The 25,105-nt window shown below is 37.3% G+C and overlaps 1 protein-coding gene across 4 annotated transcripts in view; it reads right to left on the bottom strand.

Moving 5' to 3' along the window:
- SLF1 (SMC5-SMC6 complex localization factor 1) overlaps positions 1-25,105 on the bottom strand; it is a 41,117-nt gene that overhangs the window by 11,916 nt on the left and 4,096 nt on the right. For all 4 annotated transcript variants that reach the window (XM_014936865.1, XM_014936864.1, XM_014936863.1 and 1 more), the window contains exons 5-12: positions 23,366-23,528; positions 18,692-18,808; positions 17,167-17,220; positions 11,885-12,043; positions 11,146-11,312; positions 9,511-9,648; positions 8,657-8,822; positions 815-962 (exon numbers count right to left, since the gene is read on the bottom strand). In XM_014936865.1, the coding sequence (XP_014792351.1) occupies positions 815-962; positions 8,657-8,822; positions 9,511-9,648; positions 11,146-11,312; positions 11,885-12,043; positions 17,167-17,220; positions 18,692-18,808; positions 23,366-23,528 (1,112 nt within the window). The remainder of the gene's footprint in view (positions 1-814; positions 963-8,656; positions 8,823-9,510; positions 9,649-11,145; positions 11,313-11,884; positions 12,044-17,166; positions 17,221-18,691; positions 18,809-23,365; positions 23,529-25,105) is intronic.

Here is a 25,105-nt window from a genome sequence, read left to right on the forward strand (position 1 = left end):
TGCTATTTCCTAATTGGAAAAAAAAAAATATCTTTGGTGGGAACTGAGTTTGAAAATGAAATTATAAACATTCACTAGTTCTCCTGAGACTATTTTCTTTCATCTTTTGAGTTCCTTATCCCCTATTTCCTAAAAGGACAGATATCTCAAATGACATTTCATGTCAAATGACAATGGTTCATTTGAGTTGTGACATTTCTCTTTCTCTAGTATGCTTAATGAAGAGGAACAATACTGATTCATGAGACTAAGGAATTTTCCCCCATCCCCCAAATAAAGTCCATAAAATGTAAAGATTTTGAATGAGACACTGAAATGTTTCATTTGAAGTCCAAGAGTTCAGCGTAGCTTTTGGACTTAAGGCTGAAGTATCTTTAGCAAACAAAATCAAGGTTGTGGAGTGAAAAAATTCACCTGGGAACTGGCCTGAACTAAGGTGTCCCAATTGCTTCTCTGAGGTTATGGCTTGTTATGATATGCTTAAAGCTCTTCCTAAACTGACAAGGAAGCTCCAAAGATATTTTTTTAATTCTTCACACTGTGCAATTCTTGCTTTCACATTAATGTCTTCTTGGATTTCTTTAGAGGGATTTTAGTCAGAAAGCCTGTTCTGTTTGGTCTTTGCTTTGGACAGACAGACAGACACATGCACACAATAACACAGTTTCTCACAGCTGCATATGTACAGATGACACCACAAAGGCTGCAGAGCTGAAGCAAAAGGTGAAATACAACCTGAAAGTAAACTGGGGATTTTAGTTTGGACTTCAGTGTATCTGATTAGAAGACTTCGAGAGGCATTTCAAATACTCACCATCACAGGAAATGGCAATGTAGTGAGCCAAATCATCAGCTATTTGATGAAACATATTTCTGTTCATAAGCAAACTTGAGATGATCCAATACTCCACTACAGTTCCAAGAATTGCATTTAATAGACCAGCTATTTCACATGTGAAAGCCTAAATGAGGGGAGAAAAAAAAAAAATAAAGAGTAACTATAGACCTGTACTGTATAACAAATTCACACTGATAATGTACCAGAAATAACACTAGAGAACTTCTTCAGATAAAAGCCAACTCTGCTGCCTTATCAGTTCTTTGCTGGCTTTTCTTTTGCTGCTCAAAATCTAACTGTTGCAGCCAGGTCAACAAAATTAATATGCCATTGAAGCCACATCAGTTAAGACCTGTCATTGGAGAAATGCAAGTTATTTGAAAACGTACTGTCTAAAACCACATGCAAAATCAGATCAAAGCTTACAAGAACAAAGTGTGATTTCTTTATAAATTATGTTTTGTTTAACTGCAAGAGTTCAAGTTCTGCCTTTATGCTAGTTAACCTCGTGTTTCATTTGACTACTACAGGTATCTTATTCTCCCCATTCTGATTCTCTTTATCTAAAGATTTCATCATGAAATTAAAGCTCCTTTTGTGACTAACCATGTACATCTGCACCAAAAGGGGAAAGGATGCAAGGTGTTAGCTTCCTGCACAGAAAAATCTCTGGCAGACAATTTGTGGGATCAGAAAACTTTCTACTGCTAACAAAAATTCCAAAGACACTAGCAGCTGAAAATTTAGAAAGAACACACTTACGGGCGTTAACTTTAGCTTTTTCTTCTCCGAACCTGCACAAAACAGTCATGTGTGGATAAAAGAGCCACAGCATGTTGTCTTCAGGAAGCATCAAGTCAATATACAGTACTTTAACATTGCTACCCAGAAAGAACTGTGAGATAGACAAATTTATTTGTTCACCCACGTGAGCACTTCGCTCTATCAGTATTGGTGGTGCAAAGCACTGCTTCTAGTGTCTGAGTTAATCTGTGCAAAGGATCTCTCTACTCAACACCTTCCTGTGACATCTAGAAATATTTTATGCAACAACTCTGAAATAAGTGATTCCTGTGACCAAACGTACAACCGCAGAAAATTCAGTATTTGTCTGTGCAAAGTTCAGTATTTGTCTGGCCACTGTAGGACCACGTGAAATTCATTTTGCCCAAAGACACCTACCTAAGGCTGTAGTGGAGAATTGCTGGAGCACCAGACAATATATTGTATTCTAGTGAAAGAGAATGATACCCAAAATTGTCCATTTTGAAGTAAGAGGGAAATTGAACTGAGTATGTACATGCTTATTTGTCAGCTTGAGATTTTAAAGAATTACTTAGAGGAAGCAAAACTTTTCTGTCTTTTGTTGTGCTCCCACACCACAGTCAGTGTTTTGTCTGCTACTCCTTTGAGAATAAAATACGTTCAAGGTTGGTTTAAAATAGTTTGATAAGATTCCCTCAGGAGCTGGAAAACACCAAAGACTGAAACAGTTTGAGCTTCGTCAGTAAATCAGACGTATGTAAGAGCAACAGAGACTGTGACACCGATGAGATTTATTATAAAAAGATTACAAAGCAGTTTGTCAAAAACCTGCATAAATACTGTCCCTACAGTTAACAGACTTACTTGTCATTCAAAAGAAAAGGAATAAAAACAACTACAAATAAACATTGTGTGGGCAGGAACTATAATCCCCATCACTGAAGGCCTTTAAGAACTGGCCAGGGAGAGCCTGTTGGGAAGGCGATCTCTGAAATCGCTCCTAGCCCTGCTTCCTTTTACTCTGTTCAGCTCTACCTAATTTGGTTTGCTCCTTGCTTTAGTGTATCATATTATTTTATTGTAGAGGAATTGTAGGATCTCATAATTAAAAAAAAAACAAACACCACCAACAACTGAGAACATCGATATGCCATGTCAACAACATGAAAATAATTTTTTTTTCAACTAGAATTTAAATATTTAAAAAGCTACATTACTCCCCATCTTCTGAGGATTCAGGAATAGAAACTAAAGAAATAATTTAAAACATGTGAAATGAATTTAAATTTCCCTTAAGTATGCATACCTCTTTTATCATTGGACCCCAAAGCAAAATACTGGGTGAATAATTCAATTCCATCAATACTTCTTTGCAGGAAATAAATTACACAAATGCAGCAAACAAGCACAATTTTAACAGAGGTAAGTGACAGGATCGAGGACACGGGGATGTAATCTGAGGTAGGTGCAGATGTAGAGCACAAGTATTTACATTCTTTCATTTCTAAATCATGAGCTTGAAATACCTTCAAGGACAGAGGTGGGGAGTGAAAGCTGACCTTGAGGCAGCAGATTGAAATAATGACTGCTAATACTGCAAGTACTAATGAAGTTTGGCAGTCAGATATATAGCAGCATATTAAACGTGGCTGATACACTAGTTAAAACTACATTTGCTCAGCTAAATATCTCTGCAGACTGATAGAGACAAACCAGATCCTGCCAACTGGTGTAGGCTTGGTTGACATTTTGGTAAATCAAGAGTAGTACAAACCAAGAGCTTCTCCTTAATATTCTGAAATAAATGGTTCCATGTTACAAATGAGGGGGAAATGCTCTAATTTACTGAGAGTATCAGCTGTTCTAAAAATATTTAAATATTAACATCTTAAAAATATTTTCATTTTCAACCACAAAACAATACAAACATAGTAATGATAACACACGCAATATTAAAAAGTGAAAAGAAGCAAGCATTTCTATTTAAAATGGGAATTACTATCGTGTATGACGAAACATCATTGTGCACATAGATAGCTTCTGCTATCAAACCCAAGAGGATAAATCTTAAAAAGAAGTCTCTTCTACTGCTTTACAACTCTACTGCTGGTTCAAAGCTGCAGTTTTTCTGACACTTAGATGATATTTTTAATTACCAAACTAACATAACGGGAAAAATATCAGCAAAGAAAAAAAAGTTTCAGTAACCATATTTTTGGAATATAATAATATTCCACAGCTAATTGTTCTCTGTATATTAATCAGTGAAAAAGTAAATGCACAGGAGCCACCTGATGCTTTTGTAAACATAGGAAAGCAATATTCAGAACATTATATGGAAACTCTTATTCCTGGATACCAAAAAGCAAGTTACCCATGTAAATGACATTAATTGCTATTTTATTAACAAATGCAGTTTTGGATTAAGTTGGATTAAGTAAAAATACATTTAAATGAGAGGGTTTTTTTACACTGTCACTTAGATAACGGTGTGACTAGTGGTCACTGGAACATGAGCCTTCAATTTACAAAAATTGAGACTACTCAGAAACCAGTGATCTTGGTTCTATCAGTTACTAGTTTGATCTTTAATCAAATGTGAATCTGATTTAGTTCTAACAGTTTGTTTCTTTATAAACTGGCAAACGAGAACATGCTTTCTGTAGGTATACTGAAAACTATTCAAGTCTCTCCCTCTTCCCCATAAATATTTTTAAAATTCCTAAAAATAATGCACTACTACAAAATGTAATATTTCAAATTGTGCTGGAAAAATTCTTAATAGAACTGTAGTATTACTCTTCCTTATAAAACAAAGTGTACTGGGTCTGCCTGGGATGGAGAGTTTTCTTCCCAGCAGCCTGTGCCATGTTTTGAATCTGGGTTGATGACAAGGATGTTCTGGGGGTGCACAGGGAGCTGGGAGGGGACACAGCCAACCCAAAATGATGAAAGGGATATTCCCTGCCATATAAACACCACGCTCAGCAATAAGAGCTGGGGAGAGGAGGAGGAAGGTGGGGATGATCAAGGCTTATGGCCTTTGCCTTGCCAAGGAACTGCTATGCATGATGGAGCCCTGCTTTCAAGGACATAGCTGAACATCTGCCTGTTGATGGGAAGTGGTGAACAAATTCCTCATTTTGCTTTGCTTCTGCTTCACTTATTAAACCATCTTCACCTTGACCCATGAGTTTTCTAGTTTTTGCCCACACCATTCTCCCCCTCATCCCGCCGTAGGCTGGGTGAGGACTTACACATCAGCTGGGGTCAACCCGCTGCACCAGGCGCAGCAAATTAAGCAAGATCCAGTCAAACCCTTTTTTTCAAAACTCTCTTCCTCCTCCTTATTCTTGAGAATCAAAGCCATCTCACCGAGAAAGGCATTGAAGGGGGAAGAGGCTGTTGACTGCGTTAGCATACAAAGGTCACATCAGCACAACTGATGTCTGCCAGCTCTGCAAATGCAATTCCTACGCTGCCGTTCCATTTAATGCTTTGCCAAGTCAAGTGCAGTGCTGCGGTGACAAAAGTTTCACAGTGTGGCTTAGTACACATAAAAAGTTCTTACAGGAAAGCTTTTAAGTCACAGGAAAAATTCATTTTAACTTTTTTTTACTTTGAATTACAGAGTTATTTTAGAGTTCCTTTTCATGTGGTGTTAAAATGTTTGTAGCGTTATGCAGTATTCCAAAAGTGCCTAACACATACTCCCAAGTTAGTTATTGGAAGTGACAAACAGACCAGAAAGACATTTGGTTCTACAAATTTAGACCAAGCAGATTTATACCTGGTAATGATACCTGAAACATGAAAGAAAACAAGTACGAATTATGCAAGATGATGCAACAAAAAAAATAGAATTAATGCCTTTTTCACTCCTTTGTCATGCTATGCAAGACAGCTTTTTAAAACAAAAAACAAACAAACCAAACCACCAGGAGCATCAAGGATGAAAAGTGTTTCTGATACCATTTGTGACACTGTGAAAAGCCATGCAATAGCTCAGTGCTACTCAAAGTGATATAAGAAACACAGACGTTCCTTTGTAAATTCTAAAATTGAATGAACAGTTTTGAGTCAAGAAACCTTGAGCTGGAGTTTCTGCATCACACCTATTTAAATAATATAATAAATAATAAATCTTATTAATACTAAAATCATATTCAATATTGTTTTGAAGATCTCAAGTGATGGAAAAACTTCTACGTCCTTTGGCAGTGCATTTTTAACTAGTATCAGTTTTATTTCACCAGGTTGTCACAGCAGACTAACAGTGATGAGCGAGGGCATCCAATTCCCTGTCACTAATTTTATTCTGGTACTTTCAAAATAAAGCAAATTCTATCTAACACAAGAAAGAAAATGCATTCATATATGTAACTTAAGTCTTCATTTTTTCTTTTTCCTTTTTTTCTGATGTAGGTTTTAATAGGCCTGAAAAGTGAAATACCCTCCTGCTCTATATATAGAACATTATTTTGCAATAAATCAGCACTAGAAGAGAGTAAATATATACAGATATTTTTCCTCCACTCTAGTGCTGATTTGTTGCAATCTCTTTGAATCACAAAAAAAATGATAGTCAGACTAAAAAATCTAAAAAAAAAAAAAAAAAAAAAAAACCCCACTGCAGTAGGCTGGATGTCTTATTTTCTGGTCCTATAGGTCGTTCTATTATAAGGTCATTTAAAATAATAAGTAAAAAAAAGAAAATAATCCGCAGGCTGCCTGTAGGACAACTGTTATTAACTGAGCTTTTCTCAAACTCCTTTGAAAACCAAAAAAAAAAAAAGTCAAACAAAAAAAAACAAAAAAAAAAAAAAAAAAAAACATCACCCACTTTTACCACCTAGAAAAGAATGCATTAGATATGCCCCCCCAAAAAAATTAAACTAGTTGTCTGCTTTTCTTTACAGATATTTTCACTGGACAATTGCATGGAAGTTAGGTATATCACAATTAGCACATTTGTTTCTTCTTATGAGCTTGTGTAAGCCAGGAAACACACTGTGCTATAAAACACTTAATTTCTGTGCCTATGCGGGCAGTAAGAACACCCAAAGTCATTCTTTTGAGCATTCTTTCTTGAGCAAATAGCTTTTAAAAAACCAAGATTTTTAACAATGACTCCCACTCTTAAACCGAAGACAGGAAGGAAAATTTTGCACCCAATATGCTGTATTTAATGACATGGAAATACTGTGGTTTTATTTACGCATCTCCAAAATAATAAAAAAAAGGAGGAGGAAAGAAAATACAGATCTGCTTGCACCGTCGCGGAGGACCTGCTGCTTTGGCTTTCTTAGTGACCTTTTCAACTAGGTCATGGAATTTTAAATGGAGTCTCTGAACATACGGAAAAATCAGTACATCAGGTTTTAGTATAACAAAACTGAGAGCGCAGAAAGGGACAATAAGAAGTTTTGAATGTAAAAATATGGCATTTTGTTTTAGAGTTTATTTTTGCCAAAAAATGCAGAGGGAAAGAAAATGCAATATATAAATATGAAGTTAAAGAATAAGGCTGTAAGAAAGAACACACAGAACTACAGATATTATGAGGCAACAAGCTGCTTTTTAAGTCTAGAATTCATATCTGCAGGGATATTGTACGTTACAGTGCATAAGATCAAAGTAGGAAAGCAATAGGCATCTGAGTTTTGTGCTGAAAGTACAATTCTTATATAGATGTATCTAAAGAAAACAGACCCTAAACAAGAGGAAGGTCTCTATGTTTTATGTTAGGTTTTATTCTCTCTTTTAAGTTTATTTTTCATATATGTACTACCCTCCATCTGACACAAGCGATTATTCTGCTTATGCAAAGAATGCTTTATGAAAAAGGTATGGCTTACACTGCTGGAACTTGTCAAAAGAAGGCACAGCAGAAAAAAGAAAATGGTGTCTACCCTTAAACTGCAGATTCAACACCAGGAAACATATGAAAGCAGCCCCATTTTCCAAAGAAACCGAACGGCCACTGACACCAACTGAATGCGAGCCTGGTGCTCAGAACCTTTGAAAAGGTAGGTTGTTTAAATATAAATATAGGTATAGAAGCCTAATTTTAGGCACTTTTTTAATATCTTGACCAAGGATAAAAGGCAGCACTGTTTCAGAATGTCTTGCTTTGATAGCCCTCAAAAAAGGTAGGAGGTCTGGCTAGGTAAGATGAGTGAAGCTCTCATTATGTTTAATCTTTCTGCTTTCTTAACATAATGAAGAACTACTAGGTATTATATTGAAAGTGCTTTTTTCTCTGGAATACTTGATTTTCTATTGTTGTTCTGTTATTGTATTGAAAAAGTGAATGAAGTACCTATTTATTCTGTGCTTTCAACAATAATTTAAAAGAGAACGCAGAGACAGCAGTAAGTTTGTATTTTATGTGAGAATCTAGAAGTCAAAGATGTTTTACAAGGCCTCTATCTTCTGAAAAGAAAGAGGTGGTACAGAGCACACTCAGTATCTTTCAGGTCAGTGTCCTGCTGGTCAGCAGGTCACAGAACAGCAATTAAGTTGCCTTCAATTCCATTTTTATGAAAAGACCTAGGGAAGATACCAAATGAAACTAAAGGACTTGGGAAGAAAACTGGGGCATTTATTAAAATAAAATAACGTGTACCTGTAGAAAACAGCAAAAAAAACCCTATTAGTTTTGTTAACCACCTCCTTCCAACATTTCCCGAGTACAATCACTGTAAAATAAGACAATCACCTCTTTCATTACACCTTATTGTTTGAGAGGACGTGTTAAGCTGGTGTCCCTAATGACTACAGTAATACCTGCTGGTAAGGGCATGTGAACATCTGAATGTAGCCAACAAGCTACTCGTGACTCGTTTCTTCTCTGCAGATCAATATGAGAATCTTATGGATCAATTCATTTCCTTTAGTGGAGCAAAAACCAGCATGCTTCACAACAAAAGGCGGCTATAACAAGCAGCTGTGATACTTACATATAATTCCCCACAAAGGACTGAACAAAGGAATGCCTCTAAAAATATACGTCGGCCTCCATTAATTTTAAAGTATAAAATTCATACTCACATCGTTCCTTCTGTTCAATTCTCGATGGGAAAGTATGACCCAGTCTGTTAGAATATTTATGTGTTTGGTAAAAAGCACCGAGGTTTCGCCTCCCAGCCAAAAGGTCTTCAGGAGGACTGTCTGTGGCATGACTTGCTGATGCTGCGAATCGGTCCCTTCAACCAAACTGCAGAAAAAAGGAAGTGAAAAAAACCTAAATCTTTATGCCACTTTGATTACTATAGTTCCCAGACAGAAACCTTGTCTTCTGTCAAAACACACACAGGTTTGGCAATTTTTTAAGTATGGAAAGATCAGACACAATTTCTGATGAATAATAAGTAAAATAATGATGACTATTACAGTCAGACTGAAGGAATTCTAATATTGTGCTAATATTACATAATATAAAGGCTGCCGTTACTATATAAAGGCAGAGCAAAATCAAGACTTTTTTTATACTTCATTAACTAAGGAAAGATAATTGTCTTCCTAGCAAAAGATAGCAGTTAATTGAATTCTGAAAAAATAATCAGTATGTTCAAAATGCTGCTTGTCTACCTTAAAGAATGAATACTGAAACATTGCAAAGCTGAAAATACAAATTTACTAGCAAAATTAAATGCTTACTGAAACTTGTAATATAACAAAATAATAGGCTGGGAAAAGTTAGAGGCCTTAAAACAAGATTAGAAAAAAAACTATTATAAAGGACAATAAACAAACTAAGAATTGAGAAATACAAAAGGAAAAGCTAAACTGCTATCTCTATAGAACAGTATCTTATTAGGGACATACAAAAATCGGGATACAACCTGCTGTAGATACAGACACGCTCGGGCAATTGTGAAAAAGTATTATCCTATAAAACCCACCTTTTCGTCAGAAACTCTACTTCAGCTTTAACTACATCAAAGAAAAACTTCAATAATGTTTTGTGAACTCTCCTCTGTTCATCTCCTCTCCCTGAAACCGAGACTCCATGACAAATGGTTTTGCAATAAAGGCAAGACCTGAAAAATAAACACGGAAAAATGCATTTGTATGACAGAAATCATGGTCTGATCTATTGGCAAAAAAGTCAGCTTTGACTTTTGACAATCTTGACAAGGAAATACCTTGCTTCCCAGCAACATTTATCTTGTAAAGCCTGATGTTCTGATTTAAAAAAAAATTAACACATTTGTGACTAGAACTTTGTGTTACAGATGAAGATTTTGCATTATAGTATAAAATAAATAATTTAAGTGTGCTTAATTTTTCTGTTTCTACTTGAGATTACAATTAGTGATTTTAACAGAACTTCCTTAAAATCCTTAAATTACAAGGTAGTATTGTAATATTTTTCAGACACTCTAACGTCCTACAAACCTTAGTTCATATAATAGTTCACACACATTATTTGGCAGGATTACAGTTTGTGATCAAGTTTAATGATTGTCTAACATACTGGAGATAATTTTGAAGTAAAGGGTGAACACATTTTTTTTTTTGGCTAGAATTTTGAATACTGGAACCACCAGGTACACAACTGCTGCATATTCACATTCTGCCACTGAGGGCTAAAAGATAAAATACTTATATAAAAGATAATTTCCATTCCATGTGACATAATTGCCAATAAAAACTATCAAATGCCCAATTAGAGTGATTCAAGTATAGTGATTCTATGCCCTTCAAGACTAAAGATGCACTCACAATCATACACATTCATATATCTGTAATCACAGTTGTATCAAAGCAGTTAAATCTGGTCTGGTGGGAGGTGTTCCTGCCCAGGGCAGGGCGTGGAAATGGATGACTTTAAGGTCCCTTCCAACCTAAAACACTCTGTTATTCTATAATTCTATGGCAGTAATAAGAAGAATTCAGTTTTATTCTATAGTTCTATGGCAGTAATAAGAAGAATTCAGTTTCTCTTCCAGATGAATGGAAGGATTAATTTTTATTGATGTAAATTACAAAAAAATGAGTTTTCAAGCTGAAGGATAGACTAACTACCCAAACATTTCCTAGCTACTGAGTCTTGGATTTGTAGATACATAGGACATAATCAGACTTCCTGAACAACACAGCAAAGTTTATGATTAAAGTCAAAATATTATATGAAGCTTCATGTTTGGTAAGGTAAAACTGGAATTTGTTCTGTAATTACAGATATATATGCATGTGTGTATACACATACACTCCACGACAGCAGTAATACACAGATTATTATAATTTGTGAAGAGCTTAAAAAATAATAGAAATCATGTTTTAAAAAGGAAGGAGGACAAGAAAATGTACATTTTTTTCCTTTCCAAAAAATCATCCTCTGCTTGTGAGCTAAAATTTACTGAAACATCAACTGAAGGGTCCAAATCTCAGTTACAATTCTAGACCTTCACATACCATTAACTTGTCCTGGTGAAAACGTGATTTTGATACAACAGAATTCCAATCCTCCTCCCCTGTCCCTGAGTTTGGAGTAACATAACTATTGCACCCAACACCTTATTAAACTTTCTTACCTTACCAGCATCTCTATGAAGGACCATGTACCTTTCTTACAGATAGGACACTGGAGAAGATCCAGATAATACTTTAACATAGATGAGGACTTCCAAGGAGGATCACAATGGAGAACAAGGTACAAAGCATGATGAAGTTTAGCATAAAATATTGCATCAGTACTTCCCTGTAATAAAATGAGAAAATAATATTGGCTCCATGCTGGCCAAAGATCCATAGTCACTAAGAGTTTATAAACTTTCTTTATTCCTTACAATCCCAAGTTACCAAATTTAATCAGTGAAATAACATGCAATTTAATGCATAACAAGCAACCAAATTTAGAGTTTACAAAAAACAGGGAGGAAACAAGGAGAGTTTGCTCTACTGTGATATTCCAGGTGAACGCATCACTGCTTAGAACAAACTGCCTTCTCAAGTGAGCTCTCTATCTGTGGCCTACTAGGTTAAAAAAAAATAAAAATCACACAAGTGCCGTTTCTAAAAGCAACAAAAAGAAATTCTGGAGCAATTCTTCCACAGTATTTAGAACACTACATTCATATGGCTTGTAAATAAATAATAATTAAAAAAATCCCTAAGTACTAAATTCTTCCCTTTTTAACACAAGCACATTGATGAACACAGTGAAGGGTGAATACCTCACTAAAACCCACTAAATATAATGTCAGAAGCAAAGACTGTAATACTTCCATTTCTGGCTTTCATATTTATAATACTTTAGTCTTCATCTCTCACCAACAGGGCGTATTCTAGAAGAAAATGAAGAAGTTGCACAGGAGGTGTAGAGTACTTTTGACCAGCAGCAAGTTCTGTGATTACATCGGGAAATAAATACTCTTCCATTAATCCTTCAAGCATATACCATGTGCCTCTGGACAGGGTAGTATTTTCAACCTAGGAATGAGATATCTTTGTAAGTAAAAGAACAGCATAATGAAAAAACCCAAAATCTTACAAGAACTAACAAGCAACCTCTGAATAAAATGTTAGTAATATAATAGGGAGAAGACTATAAATTAAACCAGAAATATTACTTATTGCCTGATTCAATAAGCTGCTGTCATCTAGAAAGGCTTTCGCTCTTACTGAACTTTTCATTGAAAAGTTTCAGAATGTGCTTCTCTTCTTAGAAGATCTGAATACAGCTACCCTTTTAAAAAACAAGTGACAATTCACACCCCCAATAACTTCCTCTATAATTTATTCCGGAAAGGTACGCAAAGGAGTGTTAATATTTCCTAAAGTGCAGAGTACATTCCACAGTATATGACTGGAGCAGTAAGACAATTAGTACCACCGAACAGCTAAAAAAAATTAAAGAAAAATGTAAAATCACGAAATCTATCATTTATGAGTACACATTATAAAAAAATGAACCATGTTAACTACTTTATCTCCCTAGTTCTCCTATTCCCACATAGCACGTCAGAGAAACAGCTAATGCTACAGACAGCACAGGTATTGATCCCGGTGGATTTCAAAGCCCTGAAGATCTTCTTAATGGCACAGGGCTTCCTTCCTACTCTCTGCCACTCATGACAGCAAAACACTTAACTTTGCAAGCTTTCAGAGGACCCAGAAGGATCTAATGGCTTTCATGAAATGCCGTACCTGCTGTGCAATTTCCCTGTTACTCTCTGTACTCTCAGCTTCCCAAACCTTTATTTCCACAGATTAATGATACGAAGGAGGAGCTACTGAAGATCTCAGCTACATTGCTGTTTACATCTTTCCTCTAGACCAGGTTCCAGCCAAAGCCAAGATGCACAAACCAGTTGCAACCATACTGCTAACTGAAGCACTGCTTCCCTCTGCCTGACAGCTTCTATTTTGTTCAACCACACAGCCCGAGGCTCTGGTAATCAAAGAAACTAAGATAGGGAGTCACAACTGAGAGAACAGGGTCAAGAAGATCACTGATTACTTCATTACTTATTACTTTAGTCCCAACAACTTTATGATCTCTGACAAAGAACCTGGCTCCTAATGTTCAATAGACAAAGCTACTCATGACATCCTACCAATTGCTTTAAAAATAGTTTAAAATTTAAGTTAACACAGACTTTGGGTGCTGTTGTGGTTAGGAGGTCAATGGAGTATGCTGCTATTAGAAAGAGTTTCCAAAAAAATGTTTCAGTAACAAACTTAAATCATTAGGAGCCCAGGTCAAACCTGAAGAAAACCTCTGAAAGAAATGGTAATCACAGTTAAATCACAGGTAAAATCTCAGTGAATGAGCTCCACCTTAGCATTAGATATTTAGTTTCTCTGCAAATCTTTAATTTGTCGCAGTCCTAATGTATGCCGTTGTTACATTAACAATAAATAAAGCTGCTCATCCAGACAATTTTCCTTTAATCAAGTCTTTGTGCATCTGGCGTTTGCAATTCACATTTATTTCAATTTTCTCATTCATACATGCACTATTAAAATCTTCACACTATTTCCTTTGGAAATAATGGTTGCATTCATACTTTTGTAATGTTAATTATATGCAAACAGCACATCTAAAGAGCAATCATAAAGTGTTTAACGGCAGTCAAAGAACAACTTCTCTGTTGCCTGGATTTAAGATGTGTGAAGATGACTCAGTGCACCCTGCGTGTACAAGCATGTTACTGCTGGCCCTCATCTGCTGATGGGACCAGAATCCCTCTTTTTGTGTTGTGACTGAAACTTGCACCTCTTGAGAATTCTGTCACTAGAAGAAAGAGCAACACTGGATGCCCTATTTGGAACGCACACCAAAACAACGCTGTGTAGTGTGAGGCCTTTTGCATTACATTCATGATAAGGAGGAAGTGGAGAACGCATTTTCTGTTTATTTGTAGAGGGAAGGATAGGAAGGATGATTAGAAAACTTAGGTGATGAACTTTTTTCAGTATGAGGAGGCACCTACTGTAGGGCCTTAATATTCAATAAGCTGAACAAAGCTGCATCAGTTTGCGGTCTGGGAATTTCACGAGGGAAGGATAGGAAGGATGATTAGAAAACTTAGGTGATGAACTTTTTTCAGTATGAGGAGGCACCTACTGTAGGGCCTTAATATTCAATAAGCTGAACAAAGCTGCATCAGTTTGCGGTCTGGCTGATGAAGAACGAGCAGTTTCTTGTGAAGCTCTGCTGAGACAAACATGTAAACTTTTTAAATGAAAACAAATGAAAACTGAAGGTCCACAGACAATAAGTTGTGTTTTATATGGTGTAATGTGGAAGAGAAGCTGACAAAAGAGCTATAAATATTTTAGGGAAGATGATAGATAACAGAACACTTAGTGGAGTTGAGCCCCTGAGATGACTGAATGAAGCATGTAGTTCTAAACTGTTAATTTAGCTTGTAGGTTTCATTTTACTTCACTAGTATTATCAGACACATTTATTGAAACTGTTTTTAAAAGCCATTAATACACTGCCTATAGAAATCACATCAGATGCCAAGGCTAGCAATGGATATTCCACAAAGCAATAGAAGACAGTGGCAGGTCATGCACAACTAACGCACTAGAATTAAGCTTAAAATCTCCAAACAAAAAATTGTATTATTATTATTATTATTAAGAGCACTGAATAACAATTTCAGCTTACATGTGTTCAAAGAGCTAAAGCAGTTTTTCCATACACTCAATAAACTAAACATTAACCTTAAATTTCAATGCAAATGTGTTCAGTTACGCAAATGGGCACAGTGTTTTGCCCATTAATGGCACTGCTGGACAATGACAAAGGCTCATCTTTTAAACACATTTTTCTCCTCCCTTCCTTATTGTGTCAATAAAAAGAAATCAGATAAAAAGATATTTCTGAGAAAGAAAGAGAAGCCAGAGAGCTCATTTTGTCAGACCTGGACCTCATTTATGTATCAAGTAACTACTTATGTAGTACGGCTCATTAAGATAGCAAATCTTCAGCTACTGAGAAATATAAAAACTAATAGATATTAAGTGCTTCCCATTTTGACTTTTGAATAACACAGGTTACCACGTAAACTACAGTAGCTCATACCTACTATGTATAATGCTTTTCAAGTACTAATAAGTAAAGTTTCAACATGATTTAAAGATTCACTTGTAGCATTATAGATAGAAAAGGGAAAATTTTGCAAGTATTTATTTATTTAAGATATGAAAAAGACTTAATAAAACCTGTTGCTGACTTGTACCTGATTTATGGCATCCATTTGGCTTCATAGGAAGAAAAACGAGAACTTAACTAAGTAGTACAAAAAAAGGAATTAAGCCAAAGTAATTATGAAAACAGGACTGGAAACCATCATGTATTCTCCTGACAATCTGTGTTTCAGTACACTCCACAACCTGCAAGATGGTGTTTAAGGCACGTATGAACATGCTCTTTGTTGGCTGTATGAACAACAGCTTAAGGCTGTATGAACAATTACTGTTTCTTTCTAAAGTGAGACAACCTTTAGCAGGTCTGACCCTACCAGCAAAAACACGTGAGCACTGCAACAAGTTGTTGAGAGGGTAGTGGTCTATGGCCAAATGTCCAGCTGGAGATCAGTGACAAGTGGTGTCCCAAGAGGGTAAGTGGTCTATGGCCAAACGTCCACCTGGAGATCAGTGACAAGTGGTGTCCCTCAGGGGTCTGAACTGGGGCCAGCACTGCACAACAATCTTCATCAATGACATGGACAGGGATTGAGGGCACCCTCAGCAAGTTTGTGGATGACACGAAGCTGAGTGGAATGATTGACACACCTGAGGGATGGGATGCCATCCAGAGGGACCTGGACAGGCTGGAGTTGGGGAGGCATGGACTTGATGGATGGACTGTTTGGTGGATGAGGAATTGCCTGGATGGTTGCATCAAGAGGGTAAGTGGTCTATGGCCAAACGTCCACCTGGAGATCAGTGACAAGTGGTGTCCCTCAGGGGTCTGAACTGGGGCCAGCACTGCACAACAATCTTCATCAATGACATGGACAGGGATTGAGGGCACCCTCAGCAAGTTTGTGGATGACACGAAGCTGAGTGGAATCTACTCTTTCTTTCTAAAGTGAGACAACCTTTAGCTGAAGTCTGACCCTACCAGCAAAAACACGTGAGCACTGCAACAAGTTGTGTTTGCTTTCTCTTCACTGCTACTGTAATACAGTCCTTTCACCTGGGCTTCCATAAGGCCTTTGACATGGTCCCCCACAACATCCTTCTCTCCGAGTTGGGGAGGCATGGACTTGATGGATGGACTGTTTGGTGGATGAGGAATTGCCTGGATGGTTGCATCAAGAGGGTAAGTGGTCTATGGCCAAACGTCCACCTGGAGATCAGTGACAAGTGGTGTCCCTCAGGGGTCTGAACTGGGGCCAGCACTGCACAACAATCTTCATCAATGACATGGACAGGGATTGAGGGCACCCTCAGCAAGTTTGTGGATGACACGAAGCTGAGTGGAATGATTGACACACCTGAGGGATGGGATGCCATCCAGAGGGACCTGGACAGGCTGGAGAAGTGGGCCTGTGTGAACTTCACAAGGTTCAACAACACCAAGTGCAGAGTCCTGCCCCTGGGTCAGGGCAAACCCTGGTATAAGCACAGGCTGGGGATGGAGGGATGGAGAGCAGCCCTGAAGAGAAGGACTTGGGGGTGCTGGGGGATGAAAAGCTGGACATGAGCCAAGAACACATACTTGCAGCCAAGAAGGCCAAACGTAGCTCGGGCTGCTTCAAAAGAAATGTTGCCAGTAGGGCAAGGGCAGGGATTCTGCCCCTCTGCTCCACATTGGTGAGACCCCACCTGCAGTGCGCTTCCAGCTCTGGGGCCACCAACATCAGAAGGACATGGACCTGTTGGAGCGGGGCCAGAGGAGGCCACGGAGATGCTGGGAGGGCTGGAGCCCCTCTGCTGGGAGGGGGGGCTGAGAGAGTTGGGGGGTTCAGCCTGGAGAAGAGAAGGCTCCAGGGAGACCTCAGAGACCCTTCCAGTTCCTAAATTATGTTTGCCTAACTTCATAACAGAACTCCATATATGCAATGTGTCCTCTTTGTGAGAATCCTTACCTCTGGACTGCATTTATTCAGCTGGTCTTTTTGAACAATCCTGTGCTTAACAGTCTGTAAAACAGGATAAAGTCAACCTACACATTAGAGACTAATAAATGTATGCAATAAATACTGTATAAAACCCACAAAATTGCACTTTTGTTAAACACAGTTCAAGCAAAACATTCAACATATTAAGCTATTTATCTTTTTAATATTTGGATAGCAAAATTATGAAATAGATGGCAAAAATAATGAAATTATTTTATGGCAAACAAAAGTTAATTACTTTTATGGCAAAAATAATGACATTATTCTCCTAAGAGGAAAATAACATGGGCAATTTTTTTCTCCCCATCTTCCCTGTTATTCTGTGCTTCTTGTTTATGTGGTTGCTACGTACGGACAGCTTTACTAGATTTGGTCCACTTAACCACATTAAACAATATTAAGTGTATTCTGTTTCCCTACAGCGAAATTCAAACTTTGGATTCCTCTTGCAGATTACCAATAATGTGAAGATACGGCATTCAGTGCAAAGATTTATTGCTGTATTTATTACGTCCTAGTGTTACAATCTTACTAATACATGCTACCGAAAAAGTCTTTTAGGAGAGATTTTGTTTAGGATTATGATTGCTCCATCTGCAAATAATAGTTTGAGGGAAAGATAATCTGATAAGTGCACTTGTGTGTTGTATACATGGAAGTCAAAGACACTTTGATTTTTTAAAGGTCTGTAGGGTATAGTCATGATAAAATGTCACTGATAAAAGATGCAGCATTTGAAGGCATATAGATTTAAGCAGCATGTATCTTCTATTTGTTAATCCCATGTTTACACTTTGTGCAAATTGAGGACTTAAAAATTCTTTTGCTACTAAGAACATATAATATACCTAGAGGACCTGATTTTGCAGCCACAAAATCATACAGTGCTTCATGTAAGCAAGCTCCTACAAAAATACTTATACACTGTCATCTTCATCACAGTATCTTACAGAGATAATGTATCCTAACCCAAAGTATTTAATTGTTTTTCTATATATGAAACAATGTTTTTATTAATGTAGCACATTTATCAGGATTAGATGTTGCACAACATTAAAACAAAGGGGCGCATTTAGCCCTATTTTTCTCTTGTAATAAAAAATATTCATATGAATCAACAAAATACTTGCTCTAGGATATGGTTAGTGTAATTCATGTGTAATTCAGCTAGATAACAGGAAAGTCATAGAAAGACTGCAGTCCAATGATTTTTTTTTAACAATATTAGCTACTACTTTTCTCATGTATAACACCAAGATTTCAAGTAGTCCACCATGTCTTCCACACAGCCACGCCTACCAATTACCACTACTAAATTATTTTTTAGCTAACAGCACATGCAGTAAATATGGGATTACTGAACAGGTTAAAAGGCATTATTACCATTTGAAGATATGTTAAATTACCTATTTTATTAGCTTAATACCATAACGAAGATAAATTTAATAATATACATTTTACGCTAAGGAAGTATTAACTGATTGTTACTTACCACAGCAAAATACATATGTTTAATAACAGCACTTCTCATTGCTGAGAGCTGTGTATTAGACATGATTTGGTTGGTTTCTTGTGCAGCCAGGATATCTTCAGTATTTTGTATCTCATTCTGTGCAGAGCAAAGAAATACCATTGGTTTTAGTTCTAAAACAGCTTTTATGTGCTAACTCTTTCTATATATTCTGTTGTAAACCCCTTTGTGCATGCGTATGGCATTGCTCAGGGGTCTACATTATGTGCCAGACAAACAACTGGTGGGTGGTTTAGAAACAAAGCCACTGAGGGTATAGAAAGCTATAGCATAGGAATTATCAGTGTAAGCTTCCCCATAACTATTTTTCCTAACTGACTAACGCTAACAACCCTGACCCAATCCCCGTGGCTGAAATCAGAGCTGTGTTTCCAAACACAGTCTCTCTTTGGACTTTCCAAAAAATAAAACCAAAGGCCACACCTTTTCAATTAGTCAAAAATGTAATAAGGATTTTTTAATCTACAATGAAATCTTCTCAGCTCTTGCGTATAAGCCTGAAATAAACCAGTAATGTTAAAATTAGCTCTTTCTTTTTTTAGTAATTTACTCTCTCAGTCCCCTATCGTTTCCAGCTATTTCTTCAGAACATGGAATGAGGAAATATTTCTCAAACTGGTTTCCACCTCATTGTGAAAAGACTCTCAGTGAAGCCAAAAGATTACTTCTGTTGACAAAAAATAACTACAAAAAATCCAGAACTTATTTCAGGATATGAGAACAACAAATTTCAGTAAGTTTCAAAGTTTGCTTTTCATCAAAGATATAGACTAAAACACCACCTTTCTTTTAGGCAAATACACACATAACTACAAAACCAGTCTCCTCCTGCAGAACGATGAGTTAAGAATATAAGCACAAGCGAAGCATTCCTCTTGGTGACACATGGATGGCCATTTTTTATTGGGAGCAGGGGTGGGAGGAATGGGGCAGCTTGCCTTCTAATTCAAACACCTAGTTCTGACGGGCAAGTCAAGTATGGGAAACACAGGAAATAACAGCAGGAAAAAAACCACTGTGGTTCAAGCAACAACAAGGTCAAGTCATGAACAGCTTATACTTTTAAGCTTTCAAGATAGAAGTTTCAAACAGTGCAGATGTTTCATCCTGTTTTCAGATTTTCCCTTAAATGGATAATCCAACCCAAAAGTATTTGGCACATGGATAATAACTATATTTCTAAACAAATACTGAGTTTGTTGCACAGTATATACAAATTAAGTATTTCTGGTAACTTGAAAAGAGCCCAAAATAGCTTTAGATGAGCCAGGGATAACTGAACTCTGATGCATTAACTAGTCTTTTCTTCTTGTGGCACTTTCTACGCATTATTTTCAATATGCTTATAAAAATACTTGTATTCAAACAATTTATAGCACCACCTTGGCAAAATTTTATGAATGCCAGCATGCATTCAGCAAAGCATTTAAAGTCTCTGTTTAAGCATGAGACCAGCTCCCTAAAATCATGCATGTGTTTTAATACCTTGAACAAACACATTTGACAGTTTTCAGGATCAAGTCATTAATGACAATCCCACAGAGCATTTTAACACTAGAGTTATGAAGTTGAGATTATAAGAACAGATATTGAAATGTAAAGATGAAGCAAAGACTTGGTTCCTCTGAAAAAAAGAATATAATACTGCCTTGTGGAATCCAGCATCTGGACAGATAATGTGGGTGTTTAGGGGAGGAACTGAGTTATTTATTTTTGCTAGAAGTAGCAGTCAAATGGCAGGACCACAAATCTACAAAGCTGGAATGTTCTAATAAACTATGTGCCAAGTACTTCTGGCAGGAAGAGACAAGACTAAGTCCATAACATCCTTTGATAAAGCCTCCTACACTTGGACAAGTGTTGTGATTTGATTGCCTATGTTTTGTTCTTTTCCTTTTAAGAGCCTAAGAGTCTTGGCAGTTTTCTGAGTTCCTTAGATACATTTAAATAGAAAGCTAATGCTCTCTTGGCCTCTAAGGTGAGTTACTTTAATGAAATCTAAAGAAAAAAAAAAAAGATAAGTGCAAGTAAATGGACTGGTTAAGATGGAAACTTGTTATCACACCTGAGAAGAATTCATGGTGCATAGCAAGAAACACTTTATTCTCATAGAAATCAATAAAAGGTGAAGCAGCTATAAAAACTGGACACTCGTTCCTCTATTAAATGTAAACATCTATCTTAGCTGAAAAGTGTAACAGAGAAAGTTTCCCTCAATAAGTTTCATTAAGAGAATAAGCACTAGACTGAGATCCCATGTTGATGTGTGTTTTATTCAGGGAATACACATTAAGACCTTGCAACTCTTCTCACCCTTTTGTAAGAACTTTATTGCTCATTGAAACAGGAAGAGAAGGCATATGCTTTGATCTGAAGAATCTAAAGGATTTTCAAAAATAGGTTATTCCTAGTTATTCCCCAGCTTGCAAAGGTAATATTTTCAACTAGCAGTTCCTCCAGAGTTTGAGGAACTACAAGACTAAAAGAATCTTTTGAGGCCCTTGAGCAGTCTCAGATCAAAATGCTACAAGTTCTGAATAGTGCACCTGAGTGAAAGGCAAACAGTGCACCTGGTAAGCAAACAACTAAGAATCATGGGGCATTTCCCTCTTTCTCAAGGGAAACAGTAAGGAAGAAATTCTAGTTATCACGAATTCTGCACATACAAGAAAATTCATTCAACAGTGACATGTCCCCTCGTAGTTCAGATGGAAATATTACAGAGAAACAATCTGTTTTTCTTGTTCTGCATCTTATCTTTTGCACCACTGTAACTTTAACTCCTGATCCAATTCTGGAGCTGAACAGTAAACCTAACACTCTGAAGCATCTGATATCGCACCGGATGCTTCATCTGGCTTAGCCATTCCAATTCATGACTTCCAGTATGGCTTCTCCCTTCAAATAAGGTCCACCCAGGCCCTCATGTCCTAGTGGATCTGATGATGTGCTGTCTCATGTCCTAGTTCCGTTAACAGAAGAAAGCTATTATAGGGACTTTGGACAATCCTCTTCTACCAACCCAGAAATACAACACTTGCATTCTCAAGAATTTAACACTTTTGACTAGTAAAAGAAGTTTCATCATGAATGGCAACAGGTTTTTTAACACAGAAAGAGACAAAGTTGAACCCAATCTTTCCACATGTGAGCGCCATATGATTGGAGTTTTAAGGACTCATTAACATTTTCTGAAATGCAGGTGATTAGTTCCCATCTGACTCCAAGGGTGGAAGTTTGGCAAATGGAGAAGCATTACAGCACATAAACTGTTGGTGTATGAGACATTCTTAACAAGCCCTCTTGGCATGCTAACCTATTCTCATAGAGCTGCTGGTTGGTTATACAGTCCTTTAGCCTAAATCCATTTCATTTAATTTTGTCTACAAGTGACGAACACTCTACAGTAAAGGAGAGTTAAAGGTATGCTCAGACAGCAGTCCACACAAACTGTTTCAGGAAATTGTAATTCTTGCAGCATAAAGCTCAGTGCATTGACAGAAAAGGGAACATAGGTGACCAGCTTACATTGCATTCCTGGCACAGAAACAGTCTAAGTGAATTTTCTCTGCCTAGCATACCATTCCCTCCCAAAATTCATATTGCAAGCAGCAGTTCCTCCCAGCCACAAAAGACTGCCAGCAAACTGATCTGGAGTTAAGATACTGAATCTTAACAACATAATCTACAGACTATTTAACCAGTCTATCTATCATGTTATTTAAAAAAAAGTAGAATAATTGGGGTCAGTTGACAAAAGAAGTGACTACATTGATCTTGAAGCATGAAAATAACATTATACTACAGCTTGAGTGCTTGCCAAACCCAATTAAAAAAATATATATATTCAGATACATAGGCAGAGAGATACATAGATACATATTTAAAATCATTACCAAAATAAAGAGAATATAAATGAAAAATGGTATCTTTTTTTCCTCGGTATTTTGTGAATAACTGTTTAGTTGATGGCCACCTACACTGGAACTTCCCCCTGAAGTCTAATTATTTTTTCCAGTAATCGTAGTAGCCAGGAGCCAGGAGCAAAGCAGGAGCCAAGGAAGAACAAACATGAAGATGAAAAAACAATGTATGCTTCCTTGGTGTTTGCTCCGAAACAGAACACTCCTTTCAGAAAGATAATTTTTCTATTACAGAATGACAGAATAGTTGAAAATGCAAGGGATTTCTGGAAATCATCTGGTCCAAGCCCCCAGCCCAAGGAAGGGCACGAAGAGCCGGTTGCTCAGGTCCATGCCCAGATGGCTTTTGAGTATCTCCAAGGGTGGAGACCACACACCCTCTTGGGCAACCTGTTCCTGTGCTACATTGCTCTCACAGAAAAAAAACCCCAACACTTTCAGACAGCAGTTTGCACCCATTGCCTCTCATCCTGTCTCAGGGCACCACTGACAACAGCCTGGCTCTGTCCTCTTTGCACCCTCCCTTCATCCTCTTCTCTTGGACAGCCCCACCATCAGAAAGTTGTGTTACCTTTAATTAAATTACAAAACATTCAGGCTGATCACATTCCCCTCTACTATTAATGCTGCGTTATTGACAGTAATGAGCAAACCTGACACAAAATGCTAACAATATAAAACTAATTTCAGGTATGTTTTTTACATTACTTACCTCAAAAAGGTAATCTCCCAGATATTGCACAGGGTAGTATCGAGCTTCCGAGAGACCTTTTTTGTTTTGCACAGGACAAATTTTATTAAGGATGAATACATGAGTTATACCGCACTCTGCCTTTTGAGATGAACATATGGTTGCCTTTCCAGCTTGAAGAACTCTAAATAAACATATTTAGAAAGATGCATTAACCGCATTATATTAATAATGCCTAAAGCCAGGTTATCATTCACAAACTACAAGCATGCAAATACAAGAGAATAAGGGGTCTAGACGTAAGGCACTGCCCAATCTTCATCAGGAGAATAAAAGGGCACTTAGTAATGCACTTAACAAGACATCCTTCTCTTCACAATTTAACACTATTAATTAAAATCTATGTACATCTTCTATATATCTGATAGAAAGCTTTACCTGTGCAATTTTTAAAGATCAAGTTTAACGACAGCAGCTATAATTTATTCCATTATGTCCCCCATAATGATGATGGTTCTTCAATTAAGTTTTGCAACCAATTAAGTGGTCTACCAAAAATTTTCATAATGTAAATATACTTTTATACTTCATTTTAGAGTCATTTACAGCACTTGCTGCTGTCCAATGTCATACACAGAAAACAGATTTGTTTGTCTTTGGGACAACACTGCATGGAAGAGTTTCCCTAGGGGCAATTTCCAGAGTAGTACTGCTGCAAGTATTCCTATCCTTTATAAAACATGCCAGACCAAAACAACAGTGGAAGAAATATGGTCTCTCAACATGCTGGATGTATCTTTTATTTTTCATAATCCAGGTATGTTAAAAGAAAAGGATGCTGGTCTCACACACTTACCCATCCAACAGCTAGGCACTAAAGGCAGGAAAAGCATAGAAGGGGGGAAAAAAGGCACAAGCATTGTAAATATTAGAGAAAAATCAAGCTTTTCCCAAAGCTACAACGGCCTTTATGACTGAAAACAGGACTTGTTGGAGAGAAAAACATTATCTACCTTTCAGTGTTTTCTGACTAAGTGAAAGGATCCCCATGTTGGTGTATGGGAAACAGCCTTGTAAAAAAGATTCCTTCCACAAAACTGCCTGTTCACCTGTCTTGCTGATGTAGTTCCTGTTCTATCGCAAACACAGAGCTGTGCCAGACAGCATTCCAACAGTGTTACCATGAAGACCTACGTAAGCAGCTTTTATGGAAAAAAAGAAAAGGCATTTTTCACAAGTGTAGTAGGATGGGCGTGTTTTTCTGCAAGACAGCCCACAGTAAACTCTTCTGCTCAGCCAAGAAAATACCACACTTGGACTCCAGTTGGCAACTTCAGAGGATGGTAACTTCAGCTACACCTTGCTTAGTCTTCATGAACAGCTAATGCCTGAAACAGGCTTTCTGCGATGCAGCCCTGTACCATCCTCAGCCAAACTGCACTTCCCTTCTTGCCTGTGTGTCTGTGGCACCCCCAGACCTGAGGAGTAATCCTAATTAATGGGAATTCCAACAGAGGAGGACAGGAGGACAATATCCGTGCCTGCAGCAAATGCAAAGCTCTAAAACAGTGTCAGGGGATGTTTGCTTTTACTGCATTAGAAGCAAACATTACTTAACACACTCTGTTTGTGATTCAATGTAGTATTTAAACCACAGAATCCAAATGTGTAGGAAGAGTATGGCGGGGGGAGGGGGGAAATATGCATTTCCAGAATTCTTGCACTTCCGTTGTTTTCCTTTTCTCTGTTTTTCCTTTTCTC

This window comes from Calidris pugnax, unplaced genomic scaffold, assembly GCF_001431845.1.
Source record: "Calidris pugnax isolate Ruff unplaced genomic scaffold, ASM143184v1 scaffold40, whole genome shotgun sequence".
NCBI lineage: Eukaryota > Metazoa > Chordata > Aves > Charadriiformes > Scolopacidae > Calidris > Calidris pugnax.